General features: G+C 42.8%; 2 protein-coding genes across 6 annotated transcripts in view; one reads left to right on the forward strand and one right to left on the reverse strand.

Annotated features, from left to right (window-relative positions):
- EVI2A (ecotropic viral integration site 2A) overlaps nucleotides 1-15,146 on the reverse strand; it is a 172,653-nt gene that overhangs the window by 62,989 nt on the left and 94,518 nt on the right. The gene's annotated exons all lie outside the window — the stretch shown is intronic.
- The window catches only part of NF1 (neurofibromin 1), a 155,855-nt gene that overhangs the window by 1,019 nt on the left and 139,690 nt on the right, over nucleotides 1-15,146 (forward strand). For all 3 annotated transcript variants that reach the window (XM_083714249.1, XM_083714250.1, XM_083714251.1), the window contains exons 2-5: nucleotides 7,375-7,518; nucleotides 9,527-9,610; nucleotides 11,741-11,931; nucleotides 14,972-15,078. In XM_083714249.1, coding sequence (XP_083570375.1) covers nucleotides 7,375-7,518; nucleotides 9,527-9,610; nucleotides 11,741-11,931; nucleotides 14,972-15,078 — 526 coding nt within the window. The remainder of the gene's footprint in view (nucleotides 1-7,374; nucleotides 7,519-9,526; nucleotides 9,611-11,740; nucleotides 11,932-14,971; nucleotides 15,079-15,146) is intronic.

The following is a 15,146-nucleotide window of genomic DNA, read 5'->3' on the forward strand; positions in this document are numbered from 1 at the left end:
AACATAAAGAGTGTGGAACATGCACATTTGTGGTGGGCATGGATCCATCTTTCCACTCCCCCCCATCAAGTTTGCACTGGAATTGTATATATGGTTGTTGCTTACAGTGGTCTTGGGGTCTTTGAGGGATGAGAGTTGGTGTTGGCCATTTAGGAACCCTACCCACACCCTGCTTTGAGTTGTGCGGAGGATGTGCTAAAGCTCATTTCTAGTGGGGTGAGCCCACTTTTCCCTCTGCCCCGCCAAAGATGCACTGGAGTTGTGTGTTGTTGTTCTTTTGAGTTACAGCTGTAGTAGGGCATCCTGGAGGTGAGTTGAAGAGCAGTAGCTGATCTAGTTGGGTGTCACTTTATCAGTGGTACCAACGGACTGTGTGACTTTTGAGGGGAGATGAGAAAAAGCTGTTGTTCTGCCTTTGCATTTTATCTCTAGGTTTGCAATAAAATAAACTTATGACACCTCAAATACTTAAAACATTTGTTGTGGCAGAAGCTTTCGTGGTCTAGAGGTGGCTGTGCATGTGACAAAAGTGGGCTGTGGTCCTTGAAAGCTTCTGTCACAATAAACCTGCCAGTTTGTAAGGTACCAGAGTACTTTTCGTCAGTCTTGTGGGATGGAGTTTACTGGCCCTTTCTAAGGATGTGCTGGATTCCTTTTCTTTGGAAATGGCATGGGATAGAGTTGGAAGGGACGCTGAGGATCATCTAGTCCTTCCCCCTGTCATGTAGGAAGATGCAGCTGTCCCTTAAGGACATCAAATCTGCAACATTATAGCACCACACTCTAATCAATTGAGCTGGATGCTGGCAACTGTACCAATTGACTTCTACTCTGTGAGGGCTGGATGTCTGTGTTTAAGTCAAGAGAGAACTGGAAAACAGGTCTTCCTTGAATGGAATAAAGAAGTAGCTGGATGTGGTCCAGCATTTTCCTCTTAAAGGAAGAAAGATGTAGTTTATCCAGATATTTTTCCCAAAAAATTGTGATTTGCATAGGATAATTTGCAGTAGGAAACTTTCAGTGTCAAAGGGTTAGCCAGTTGAACATTTTTATTTTACCTGTATTTAGTAAAGAAAGCTAAATGCATTGATAATGCTAAGTTTGCCTAGTATTGCATTTGCAGTTGGCATCAATTTGTTGTTCCTAATGAACTTACAAAATGGAACGTTTTCCACTGAAAAAATATAGCGCTGGAAAACTGTGCACCCCACATAGCTGCAGATGTGGGGAACCTGTTGTGATATTGCAGTGTGGGATAGCTTGTTAGTGGATAGTTGAGGAACTGCCCCTTCTAGGGTTCTTTCAAGAGAAAAAATGTAGAAGAAATTGGGCTCAATCTTTGGGTTTTGGGAAGGTATGATTCTGGGATTTGTAAAAGTTGGGGTCTTTGAGGGAAAAAGGAGGGGAAGCAGCTTGGCTCAATGGAACTCTTCACTTGCTGGATGTGGGAACTGGGAGCCCTGTGGAAGGAAGGATGCAGTAATAGATGTAGTCAGACTTCATTCTTGTTCCATGTGAAAGGGGGTGCTTATGTACGGAAAATGGGGCACAGATGGTTTGCAGCAGGATTGAAAGACCAGGTAGACATACTGTTGATCACTGAAGGGGTTTTCTAGGCCCAGTGAAGGCCCAGTTATGCAGCATGGGAATAGGGGGTACTACTGTGAGTGGGTATACCATTCACATCAGTTGTAATTTTGGAACAAATTGGGACTTGCTGCTTGTGAGTTGAACTTGGGAGAAGGGAAATAAGGGGATACACTAACTTGAGATAATTATGGAACTGCCCTTCTGAGTGGCCTACTAGATCCATTTTAAAGCAACCCATTGAAAGAGAGCTTTGTTTTGTGACATTCTGGGCAGAAGAGTCCTGCTGGATCAGGTCAAAGACCCATCTAGTCGACTATCCTGTTGGCCAAACAGGTGCCCCTTAGAAGTCCCTAAGCAATCATGAGCACAGTAGGTCTCCCCCTACTCAAAATTCTCAGCAACTGGTATTCAGAGGCATACTGCTTCTAATCCTAGGCAGCACATTGTGACTAATAGCCATTGATAGTCTTATCTTCCATGAATCTGTCTAATCTTTTGAAGCAGTTTTAGTTGGAGGCCATCACTTCATCTTGCGGCATTGAATTCCATAGGTTAACTGTCCACTGCATGAAGACATCTTTCCCTTGATCTGTCTTGAATTTTCCAGTATTCAGCGTCTAGCGTTTTGAGAGAGAAAGAAAACCTTTATGTCCACTTTCTCCCCACAGTACATAATTTTACGCACCTCTATCATGTTGTTGTTACTTACTCCCTTTTTTCCTAAGCCCAAGGCCCAAACGTTGTTGTCTTTCCTCATAGGAGAGCTGTTCTATCTCCCTGATAATTTAGTGAACCTTCTCCAGCTCTGCTGTGTTCTTTTTGAGCAGCGGAAAACAACCAGAGCTATACACACCACACCATAGATTTGTATTGTGGCATTACAATATTGGCAGTTTTATTTTAACTTCCTTTCCTAATGAATCTCTAACACAAAGTTCACATTTTTCACAGTTTCTGCACACAATATCAGCATTTTCCTTGAGCTGCCCCCTACAGCCCTAAGGATACAACAATCAGTCAGTGCCAGTTCTGGCCCCATAATTTTGCCCCATCATGCATCACTTTTCACTTGCTTCCATTCAGCTAGATGGGTATTAATATGGCAGACTTCATCCTTGTTCCATGTGAAAGGGGGCAGTAATGTATGGAAAATGGGGCATACTGCTTGTGTGAAACACCATAAGATTTGTCATTTTCCTTGTAGAATTGAGCTAACACAATAGGAGTTATGGACTTAAAATGTTCAAACACTTTCCTATAGCTGCTATGCTATCTTTTAAAAAAGAGATATTGAGGGAGTTATTTCCTGCTTTGGAAGAATGACACTTTCTAATGATGAGCTAATTTCTCATGCTAGTAAATTCCCCCCAAAGTAGCATTAACTAGCTACTCTTCAGCCAAAGCTCTCAAAGTGATCTACAAAAGATGTGATTTCCCTTGCAAATAGAAGTTGCTGGAAATTACTGTCCTAGTAGGATCTTGCACTTCATCCTACATTGCTTTCTTGGAAGTAAATTCAGTTGCTTTTTAAATGGGACTGTCTGAGCTATTGCTGTGGGCTATAAAATTAGGCTTTTTTCCTTTTTCATTGGCATATGTCATGTTTCTAGCTAGACTGCACCACCAGATTATTGTGAAATGCATTGTTTTTGTTTGGTGTGTATTTATATTATAAGGTGCCCTGTGATCCTCGGATGAAGGACAAAATAGAAATTATATTAAAAAACATAAAATCAAGTTTTAAATTGCACTGGAACCCTAACCAAAGGTGGGTTAAAAAAGAAATCTTCAGAGGAGGGAGCCCCTCATAAACATATCTCCAGGGAGAGGGAGTTGAAAAGATGAGGGGTCACTGCTGTAAAGGCCCTGTTGTGTTCCTGACAAACGTGATCATATAGGAGCGAGAGGTACAGTACTGATAAACAGGCAGAAATTGGCAACAGTCTTTGATTGTGCCTTCATAGCTGCTTAGTGGTTGCTCAGCTGGGAAGTAGTTTTGAGTTGCAGCTTTTTAAAAACACACACATAAACAAACCATTGTCATATATACTCTGAAATGAAGTGTGCATTATGCAAGTTTTGATTATGTTTCCTGGGAGCTACCTCTCTGCTTTCCAAAATAAAAAAAATCTGAATCTGGTGAAGAGGTAATGGAATTTTCAGATCCTGGCATTCCATCTCATATGTGGCTTACACACTGGCTCTTCTTGTGAGGTAAACTTTAGTTTATGCTCTTGTGTTTTCCCAGTTAGGTATGCAAATATCCAATATTCAGAATTGTCTAATCAGTGTAACTGGGACTAAGCGCTCACCAAATTTTAGCTTTAAGCTGGCCTGTGGCTTGAGTATTGGGGGGTGGGTTACGCTTCTTTGCTCCCTTCCATTTTAAAGAGATATACAGAAGCATTCTTTGGGACTATTTTAGTAACCATTGTGTTGTGGGGCTAGATAAATTTCAGGTTCTTTGGAAGTTCTTTAACATTTTGGGTGTACACTCCTCCCTTTCTAGGAAGAGTTGTAGAAATGTCCCCCTTCATTTAAAAAAGTAAGTAGATAAGCATTTCTTGGTGACAAGTTTCCTCAAGAAAAGTCAGAATAAACATGGCATAAAGTTACGTAATGTATACAGGTGAACTAATTTTCATGGGTCTCAAACCTTGGGACTACTCTGACCGAGACTTAGCAATCTGGTCAGAAACATTTTTATTCTGATCTGTCTGTCTGGCTTCATGGAGAAAGTGGACTAGTAGACAGAAATTAGGCTGCAACTCCATATATTTCAGTCCCACATGTATGCTCATGTGTCAGGGAATAGCAGCTGTGGGAATTAAATTCTAGCAGAGGAGTACATTAAGAGTGGCTGAAACTTATCCAGTGCACTACTAAGTTTGCAGCTGGTGATAATAGTAGATGCTGATAAAGGAAGTGGTTCCTCACAGTGATTCAGCTGGAGGTCTCCAGTGTTCAGAGGTTTTAACAGACAGCAAACTAAAACAATTTCAGTACGTTTTTGCCTATTAACCATCCCCACTTTGTGTGAAATACTACCCCCCCCAAGTGCACTTTGTGTCTGTTGTGTGCTGCTTCCATCAAAAAGCTGTTGGCTTTGATCAAAAGTAAAACTTCCTCAAAGTGGGGTTTTCTGCAAGGTTTTGTTCAACAATTGAGACCAACTGACTGGTAAATGACGCATGAGGGAAATGATTGGTCTGTGACCTTTTGAAGAATTTATGGATGCAGCTTAAAACAAAGTGTCTAGTGTTCACGGAGCAGGATTAATATCTTGGATTTGTGGAGTCATTTCAAGTCTTATTTGTGCTGCTGCTGGGACTTCCGAACTCTTGAGTTTTAACTGATACAGTTCAGAGAGAAGCTAAACATTGGTGGAAACACATTTTGCCCAATACCTCTGCAGTAGGTTACAAAAGACAGGTAGTGAAATGCAACCCAAAGTTACTCTTTGATTCTAATTTCAATGATGAAGTACATCTGACAATAGCCAGTTCCTGTATGGGATATCTCAGGCCACAGCAGCTGCATTTGGACCATGGTATAGCATGACAGAAGTGATCCACAGCAAGCCTTGGGCTCATGCGCTCCTCCACCCCCGCATCTCCTCTGGCGCAACCATGAGGAGGAGCTCAGAGGCTTTCGCTTCCATTTTTGTTTATAATGTCATCTGATCCAACAAACTGTGGTTAATGCGAACTATGCTTGCTGGTAGGGACGCAGGTGGCGCTGTGGGTTAAAGCCTCAGTGCCTAGGACTTGCCGATCGAAAGGTCGGCGGTTCGAATCCCTGCAGCGGGGTGCGCTCCCGCTGCTCGGTCCCAGCGCCTGCCAACCTAGCAGTTCGAAAGCACCCCCGGGTGCAAGTAGATAAATAGGGACCGCTTACCAGCGGGAAGGTAAACGGCGTTTCCGTGTGCGGCTCTGGCTCGCCAGAGCAGCGATGTCACGCTGGCCACGTGACCCGGAAGTGTCTGCGGACAGCGCTGGCCCCTGGCCTCTTAAGTGAGATGGGCGCACAACCCCAGAGTCTGTCAAGACTGGCCCGTACGGGCAGGGGTACCTTTACCTTTACCTTTATGCTTGCTGGTTGGAAACAAGCCAGTTCCAAACTGGTGGCGAAGGCAAGCCCCATTTGCTAAGGAATAACGGGGAGTGCATTTTAAGGCTCCCAGCTGTTTCTTTCCAGCTCCATCTTGGACTCAGACCTGTTTGCATTGGCTGTGGTCTTTGGAACCTAGCAAGGTGGGTCACATCAGCACTGCCACCATTTTCGTTTTCTTTGGTCTCCTCCCCCCTCCCCCAGTCATAAGTAGGCAGGAAACGGGGAGAAAATGAATTGCTTTATTCAACGAGTTTATAGCATAAATTACTAAAACGAGTTCCTGTGGTGAACTCAGAGCAGCTTAGCTATGGTTCCCAGGTGGTCTCCCATCCAGGCAACTGTCAGGATCAAATCTGATTAGCTTCCCCAGAAGAACTGTTTCATGTTCTTTCAAATTGTTCTCAGGGTGGAGGGGAAGAGAAAGATAGGCATGGATGGTGAAAGGAAGCAAGGAAGAGCGCAGTTCGTTTTTTTCAGGGTGGGTGGGGTTCAGGGTGCACCTAGGGTCTGAGAAAGCTGAACATATGTGTTATCCTGTTGTGGACAATCTCACATGGCTGGGGCTTGTCCCATTCACAGAAGCTCATGGTGCTTTTGCTATGGCAGGTTAAGGTGCCTGGTGGTAAAAATAGAAGGCCATGCTTTAATTGTACATGCTGTATAAATATGTCAGAAGTTCTTTCCAATAACTAGAAGCAATTGAACAGTAAAGCACACTTAGGTTGCATGCATACACACTATACTTTTAAAGCATGTTTTCCCCCTCAAAGAGTTCTGGGCGTTGTAGTTTGCCCTCACAAAGTTACGATTCCCAGCAACTCTTAACAAACTACAGTGCCCATAATTCTTTGAGGGGGAAACTGCTTCAAATGTGCTTTAAAGGTATAGAGTGTACACAGCCTTAGACTGCAATCTTATACTGTCAGTGTGGGGAACCTTTGGCCATCGAGATGTTGCTGAACTACAACTCTCATCATGCCTGGGCATGGACCATGCTTGCTGAGGCTGATAGGAGATGGAGCTCAGCAACATCTGGAGGGCCAAAACTCTTCCACACCTGTTATACACACTTAATTTGGCGTACGTCACATTGAACTCAGGGTGGCTTACTAGAAATGCATAGGATTGCACTGTCCATGTGCTTTAAATGCTACAGTCAATTTTTTTTACTGAAGAACTGTTTCATTGAATACTTGTAAATATTTTAAGACGGGAAAATTCAGTGGCTTTGTTCAGATGCAACATTAAATTGTGATTTAGCAGTATGTGAATGAGCCTGACCTCCCCTCTGATTTGTTCCCTCTCATCCTCTCAAGAGGGCAAATTTGGATCTTTTAGTTAAAGCAAAAATAAAAGCTTCTAAGCATCTCCTCCTGCTACTGTGGTAGGAGGAGAGGAAAGAGAGAGAGCATGCAAGCCCAGTAGAAATTTAGGCCCGTCCATGGTTTAGTGTTGTATCTGAACATGAACATTCGCATACACTTACCATGCTTGTTTAAATGGGGGTGGTGGGGAAGAGCTGGAAAGTGCCACCATGTTGGTTTTTGGCATACCCAAAGAGCTCTTGCATGAAAAGTTAATGGAAAAAGCCTTCAGTGTAACACACTGGAGCTCTGGAAGTTTTCTTCTAAGTGAATGCTTACTGTTTTTCTTTCTCCCCCTCACCTGCAGCTACCAATCAAAGCTAGTCAACAGAATACCCACACCAAAGTCAGCACGGAACACAACAAGGAATGTCTCATCAATATTTCAAAGTACAAGTTTTCCTTGGTCATCAGTGGCCTCACCAATATATTAAAAAATGTTAACAATATGGTAAGTGCTATCCACTTGCTCTTAATAGGATGCTTGTAGGCGGGGAAAGCATGAGATGAAGGAACCTTAGGTTGGGAAGGGAATATGTGTGTTTGCTTGCCCAGTTACCAGTGGATATTGGATGCCAGTGGTTCCATTGGTACTTGGTAAACACACTGATATATTGATTTCCTATATGCAGTGCTTTTGATTAAAAATGCTCCCCTCCCTCGTTCGAAATAACAAGCTTCTTTAAAACAAGATCAAACTACATACGTCCTATCTTATGTGTAACCAGGACAAATGATATTGGCCCAGTTTGGACAATTGCAGCTTATGAAGCCAAGATCTGCACAGACATGGGAACTCTTTGCATGAGCTGTGGTTAAAGCAGGAAGTCTCTAACTAGCCATGCATTCCCATTACATTGGAACAAACCAGGTTTTTAGACCATGGTCTGAAATTGATTATTTTAGGTAATTCTGAAACTGGTGACCATAGTTTCCAGTATGGACAAAACAGGAAATTGTGGTTAATTAGAGACATCCTGATTCAATTGCAGATTGCAGTGGCTTTTGGGACAGGGTAAAAAGCCAAGCACGGCCATTGTTTGCTATTGTCTATGTGAAGGGGCAAGCTATGGCACACATTAAGGGGTTTAGTGAACATGGTGAGGCCTATAGGATGCCATTCATCTTTCCATGTTCAGTCTTGTATCTGTTGGGAGTTAGCTCAAAGTTTTAACATCATGCAACTTCCCTGCCACCCACCCACTGTCTAGTCCTGAGGGATATGCCCTTTAATTTTAACTGAAAAGCAGGGATCATTATAGATGCTCTATGGCGTTGACCATGCTTGCTGGGGCTGATAGATGTAGTTCAACATCTGGAGGGCCAGATGTTGCACTAGGGAACGGATGCCTCCTCGTTTTATCTCTCTTCTGAATGTAGTGGGTTTGACTGGTTTGCACACCCCAAAGTCCAAGTTCTGTTCCCAAGGTAATCTGAATCCTGTGTTTGGAATAAAACCTGTATACATAGGGTTTTCATGTGCTTTAGGATGGTTTAGGTACAGATAACATGACTGGGTCAGGAGAGGAAAGGGAATGAGGAAGGTATAGAGAAGACCTGTGTTTAAGCTGTGAAGCCCTGTTTGATTTCTGTGCCTTCCACAAATGTAGCTCTCCACCTTCCCCACACCCAATGAGGAGGAGTGGTAGCACAGTGGATAAGGCCTTTCTGGTCCTGGCATCCTGATTATGCAGTGTCCTCCCCAGGGAGGATTGTCTTGCCCCCCACCTACAATATTTTTTGCTAAACACATCTCTCCTGATTTTTTTGTCAATTATATTTGCTGACTTGGTGCAGGTTTTTATATTCTAGTACAGGTAGTGACCATTTTGGGTGGGGGTTCTGTTCCTCGCCCCTGCATGTACACCCTGTCTCCCACATTCTGCCCTCTTCCAGGTCCAAAATTACCCACGTGTCAGTGGCCACACATCAACTGGAAACACACAAAATGGTTGCTGCCTGAATACAAATACTATTTGTCAATTTTGGGGTTGTATTTTCTGATTCTAAGTTTGCAACTGTCCAGCGACCTTGGTTGATGGGTGGTATAGAAATGTCTCGATTGAATAAATTAACCTCAAGGGCTCCAGATCTTGCTGAAGTTCTCAAGAAACAAAATAATTTACTGGTCTCCTGATGCTCATCTGGGAAGCATTGGATTATATCCAGCTAATTTATTCTCAGAGTAGGCCCCCTGAAATTTATAGGCCAATGTTAGTCATGCACATTAATTTAAATGGGTCTACTCTGAGTAAGACTAACACTGAATGCAACCTGTTGCGTGGCATTCAGCTAAGTTTTACTCAGAGTAGACCCACTGAATTCAATGGCCATGGCTAAGTTGATTTCAGTGGGTCTACTTAGCTGAATACCACCCACTGTGTGGGATGATGGGAAGCAAATCCATTTTTGTAATGAGAACTTAATTGGTTTCCTGTGTTCTACCTCCCCCACCCCAGAGAATATTTGGAGAAGCTGCTGAAAAGAATTTGTATCTTTCTCAGCTGATTATATTGGATACACTGGAAAAATGTCTTGCTGGGGTGAGTAGCCTGCTTAACAATTAGTTGCCTTTGCAAATTCTTCATAGACAATTTAACTGTGAAGATGTGTGAAATGTCTGTCTTCTGAAATAGTCATGTTCTTGATGATAATATGTCAGATTTGTAGAAAGTCACTCCCCTGTTATGCTTGAGAAGTTGCCTCCAAATGCGCTTGAACTATGGTGTGTTTTAACTTCTTTATGTGTTGATCTACATACCAAATAAAATTAATAAAAATAATATAGAAGTGACTTCCAGGCAATCAGGGATTTTTTTTTGTAAACGGACGGTTTCAAACTGTTGCAGTGCTACAAACAACTGTCTAGAAAATGTAGACAAGTGGGCTAATAGCATTTTCGTGGCAGCAATTTGCAGGGTAGAGAGCCAAGTCCTGCAGCTGATTGCTGATATTTGTTTGCCTTTTTGCTGAATGCATCAGGAAATGGATGCAACTTTCCTTGTAACTAATTCCTGTATTCATGTGCTTTTTTTAAATGTGACTAATTCTGGAAAGGAAAATAATGTTGGACTTGAAAAGCAAACTTAAAGATTTTGGTATCTTTGGCTCTAAATATTGCATCAAAAAAGGGTGTTGATGCAGCTTGAAATACAAAAAAGAAAAAAGAAGGAACTTTTGTGTTTACTTGTGGCTCAGCCACTGCAAAGAGATAAGACTTTTTCACTTTAAAAGTTAAATTTTTAAAACATAAGTCCACCTGAGATCTCCTGTGGTTTTCTTTCAGTTTGGCTTAGTTTTGTACACAGATAATGGAGCTTACTCTTTGGCTGCTAAAGATGACTTTTGCAGGTGCTTCCTAGTTTACATTAGTTAACTTTGTCTAAACTTCCAGTGGGAATGCAGTCCTGAGGTTTCCAGAAAAGTGATCCTATTTTCACTTAACTTTGTTCCTGGAGTCTCTCTGCTTTTTCCCTCTTTTGCAACCTTGGGAATGCAGTTAGTGGTTTAGCTCTTTCTGCAAAGCTGTAAAGCCAAACTTGGGCTCTGGTGAAATCTAAGAGTCTTTGTTTATTCCTGAGGGTTTCCTTCACACAGTTCCAAGCTTAGTGTAATGAGATCATCTGTAAGCTGCTTGTGATTCCCCATCCTGGTTTTAAAAGATCGCTTTCCAAGCCATTGCAGACGGAATAGTTCATGGTTTGTCATTTGACACCTGTGTAAACATACTTGCAGACAATCTATAAATGTAGTCATGAGACCGGCAGCATGTTCCTATGCTTCTCTGAGCAGCAGAGCATTGGATCAAGCACACGACTCCCCTTCTCTGGACCGTGTGCAAGGCTCACCCATTAGGCAAGGTGATCCCTTTGCTACAGGTAGTGGATCGGTCTTGTGTGCCCTCCTTCCCACTGCCCCCCCCCTCTATAGCCTCTGCTGGCCTGCAGAGGCTGTCTGGGTCAATGGCTATGACTGTTGCAGAGGTACTTGTTAAGGACCGTTCAGGCCACTTGCCTATGCCTCCATCTGAAGAAGGGTCCTTGCTCACAGCAAGGTGTGATGGGCAAGATGTTGCTGCAGGACATCTATTTAAAATTGCATAATTTTACAACAGGAAAAAAAATAAAACCACTAAACAATAGCAAAGTACAGTTAAAATTGATAGAAAACATTAAACTATGGAGCTAAAATCACTTTAAAAGTCTTTAGCTTGGCATCTCAACTAAGATATAGGGGTGCTACCACTGAAAAGACCCTTTTCCTGGTTGCTCCCCACCGTTAATTGCTGATAGGCAGAAAAGGGTTTCTGATGCAGATTTTGAGGCGCAGGCAGGTTCAAGAGGAGAAAGGCGGCTAAGGAAAAGGATAGAGAGCTGCTTCTGCAGGGACATAACAAAAGGATAGCAGCGACCTTTTCCCCAGCCACATTAAGGGTTCCTCAAGGGTCAATATAACACCCTGCTGTAAGTTATCATGACAGATGTGGCTGGTTCATGTGCAGCGTTTTCCCACAGCCTGGCGAGATGTGTCTCATAAGTGCAAACACACACATCTTGTTTACAAAATACTGTGATAGCTTGGGAGTAGAGCAGATTTCCTGGGTTACTAACAATGGGGGAAGAGAACTGTGAAAACGCTTCAGGCAGGCAGTCACTTACAAACTGTCCTCCTAGCAACCAAAGGACACTATGAGGCTCGATGAGACGATGCTGGTCAAGCAGTTGTTGCCGGAGATTTGTCACTTTATCCACACCTACCGCGAAGGGAATCAACACGCAGCAGAGCTTCGCAATTCTGCCTCTGGAGTTCTCTTTTCTCTCAGCTGCAACAATTTCAACGCCGTCTTCAGCCGCATCTCCACCAGGTGAGTGAGTGAAAGATGCTACTTTCCCCATCGTTCCTAGAAGGCCCATTTAATAAATAATAATTTTATTATAAATAATAAATATAAATATTTAATAAATAATAATTTTATTATTTATACCCTACCCATCTGGCTGGGTTTCCCCAGCCACTCCCCATTTAAAATATTGTCAAATTTTTCTGACCCCAGTCAGCCTCTATCATGTATAAATATCAATACATCTCAAGGAAGGTTAAAATCAGTGTGGTTGATTGAGCTTCTGAGTGTCAAGTCTCTTCTGACCTAGTATAGTCTACTTCTACACCTTCCTTCTGCTTGTGGGCTGTTGGGTCATCTCTTTGAACGCAGGTGTATGTTAATACAGTGGTACCTCAAGTTACAAATGCCTCAGGTTACAAACTCCACTAACCTGGAAGAGTTACCTCAAGTTTAGAACTTTGCCCCAGGATGAGAAAGGAAATCATGTGCCGGCAGCACAGCGGCAGCAATAGGCCCCATTAGCGAAAGCACGCCTCTAGTTAAGAACAGTTTCAGGTTAAGAACGGACCTATGGAACGAATTAAGTTTGTAACGAGAGGTACCACTGTAATTTTGATTCATTTAGAAGGCTTTGCATCAAGTCAGACCTAAAGAATTGGAAACCAAACAAGCTGAAGATGGATATTTCATTAGTCGTCTTCTTTCTTTGGCGATCACTCATAGCCAAGTAAGATTGTCTTCCATAAACACAGTTTTAACAATGAGTCCGTAAGTGACTGTGGAGGCCAATTCTGGATCCACACATCCTTCCATAGTGGGGACTTTGGTTTCCGGATGGGAGTTGATCACGGTGTGGATTTGTCAACTGTGCCTTCCTCTTAGCACGTTTCTCTCTTGCATCTTGAGCACGAGTGTCTTCAAAGCCCATAACACCTTTGGTAAAGGCTGTTCTCCAACTGGAGCGCTTGTGGGCCAGTGTTTCCCAATTGTTGGTGTTTATACAACATTTTTAAAAAATTGCCTTGAGACTGTCTTTAAACCTCTTTGGTTGACCACCAGCATTACGCTTTCCATTTTTAAGTTTGGAATAGAGTAGTTTCTTTGGAAGATGATCATCAGGCACCCGCACTACGTGACCAGTCCAACGAAGTTGATGTTGAAGAGCCATTGCTTCAACACTGGTGATCTTTGCTTCTTCCAGTACACTGGTATAAGTTCTCCTGTCTTCCCAAGTGATGTAATGTTTCATAGGGGGACAAATTAGAGCTCTGTGGTAGCATGGTTCAAGCCCTGACATAAGATCATTTTCCTGCTGCCGCTCAGAGGAGACAATGCTGGTCTAATTGGGCAAATCATTTAAGGTATAAGGCAGCTTCCTGTGTTCCCCTATGTGAATTTTGGATCCAGAAGTGGATAGCATAGGAGCAACATCAGTCTCTAGTGAACAGGTAGAAAGTCCTACAGTTAAAGGGTACCTCAACTATTTTTTAAGGGCCTTTTCATAACCTCTGTTCCAAGGAGTTGTTCTTGGCAGCCAGCTCTGGAGGATGTGGGTTTCCTCCTTTTTGCTAAATGGCTTGATGGAGAGTAGTTCCATACAGAACGGGAGACACTGCATTTCCTTTATGGGGAATAGTCAGAAACAATTAAATAAAAACCTCTCCTTGAACTAACTTCTGAGTGTTGTTTGGTCTCATATTTCCTGTTCTTGGCTGCATGGACCTGGGAGGGGACCATGAAAGAGAGAAATCGTTTCAAATGATGTTCTTGCTCAGAAATTAATTTAAACATTTGGTCATTCATTGCTTGTCCCCATGGGTTATTTTGCCGGGGGGCGGCGGCGGCGGGGTGTTCAGTGGTGCAGGCTTAGCGTTGTGGGTCCTGTGACCCATGCTTTTGAATTCCTGGCACATTCCCATGTCATGCACATTCCCATGTCAAGTTAAGTCTTTCTCCACATAGATGAAATGAAGAGCTCCCTTGCTGGTTGGCGCTGGAAGTTACGTATCATGTCGCGCACACACATCTGTAGATTTAAGACCGAGCAAAGCAGTTTCTCAGCTTGCGCTCAACACATGATTTAGATATTAGTTGCATGTGGGCCAAAGTGCTGAATCACCAAGTGTGTGGTGTGGGTGGGAGAAGAATCTGTGAGATGCACTTAAGACTTCATGGCTAATTGAATTCATTAGGGTCAAGGCAAAATAGGGCAGTGAGGCACCATGGGGTTGGTTTGTTTTTTTGACAGAATGGGCTGTGAAGCTGCGAATAACTTCACATTCAGCTCGGATCTATGCTTATGTGAAGTCCTCTAGCATATTGAGGTGGACTTCAAATGCACATGGACATGTGGCCCCTCAGGCTCATGCATTAAAAAATTAGTAACACAATTTGGTAAATTAATAACATGATTTGGAGATTAGCAGGCACAGACTTGCCTATTCTGCTTTTGTCCCCTGGCCTCATAAAATGAAAGCCTGTTTCAGGCACTTAATGCACTGGTGATTTTTTTGCATGGCCAAGGGGGAGTGGGTATGTGCTCCCACATGTTTAATGTTAGATGTAAACCCTACTTGTGGAGACATATCTTGCGTGATTTGTGCACCTTAAGAAGGGGGCAAGGGAGGCGACAGGAATCTGGATTTAAGTGTGTAGGCAGCACCTTCCTCACATCATGCAATATCCGTGGTGATTAACCATCTTAACCTGACCATGTCAATGTCAAAAAGGGGAAAAATAAAAATCGTTCTGTGGAATCCCTGTACTTTTAACATGGTTTTATTTCTTGTGGGCCGCTCTAAGAACTCTGCTCTAAGGTAAACTATAAATCCTATCAAACAGCTAAGGAAATATAATTAATGGTCATTGTGGAAATTGAATGAAAAGGAAGTGTTGGCAAGTTTTGAATCTTTAAAATCCAAAGCATGGCTGTGTCGCTTTTGTGCATTTGACCAATTCTGGTTGTCCTAAACATCTGAGTGCATTATCATTTCACATTGTCCCCTCTCCCTTCATTATGTCAAAAGTCCATCCATTTTGAGAAGCTGCTTGTTTTTTGCAGATTGCAGGAATTGACTGTGTGCTCTGAAGACAATGCTGATGTTCATGACATTGAACTCTTACAGTACATCAGTGTCGACTGTGCTAAACTAAAGCGTATACTGCAAGGTAAGTGGGTCTTGCTCCTAAGTATATATCCTTAAGGACAGGGTGCTACAGTTCCTCCTATTGATCTA

This window comes from Podarcis gaigeae (assembly GCF_964106915.1).
Source record: "Podarcis gaigeae genome assembly, chromosome: 15".
Taxonomy (NCBI): Eukaryota; Metazoa; Chordata; class Lepidosauria; order Squamata; family Lacertidae; genus Podarcis; species Podarcis gaigeae.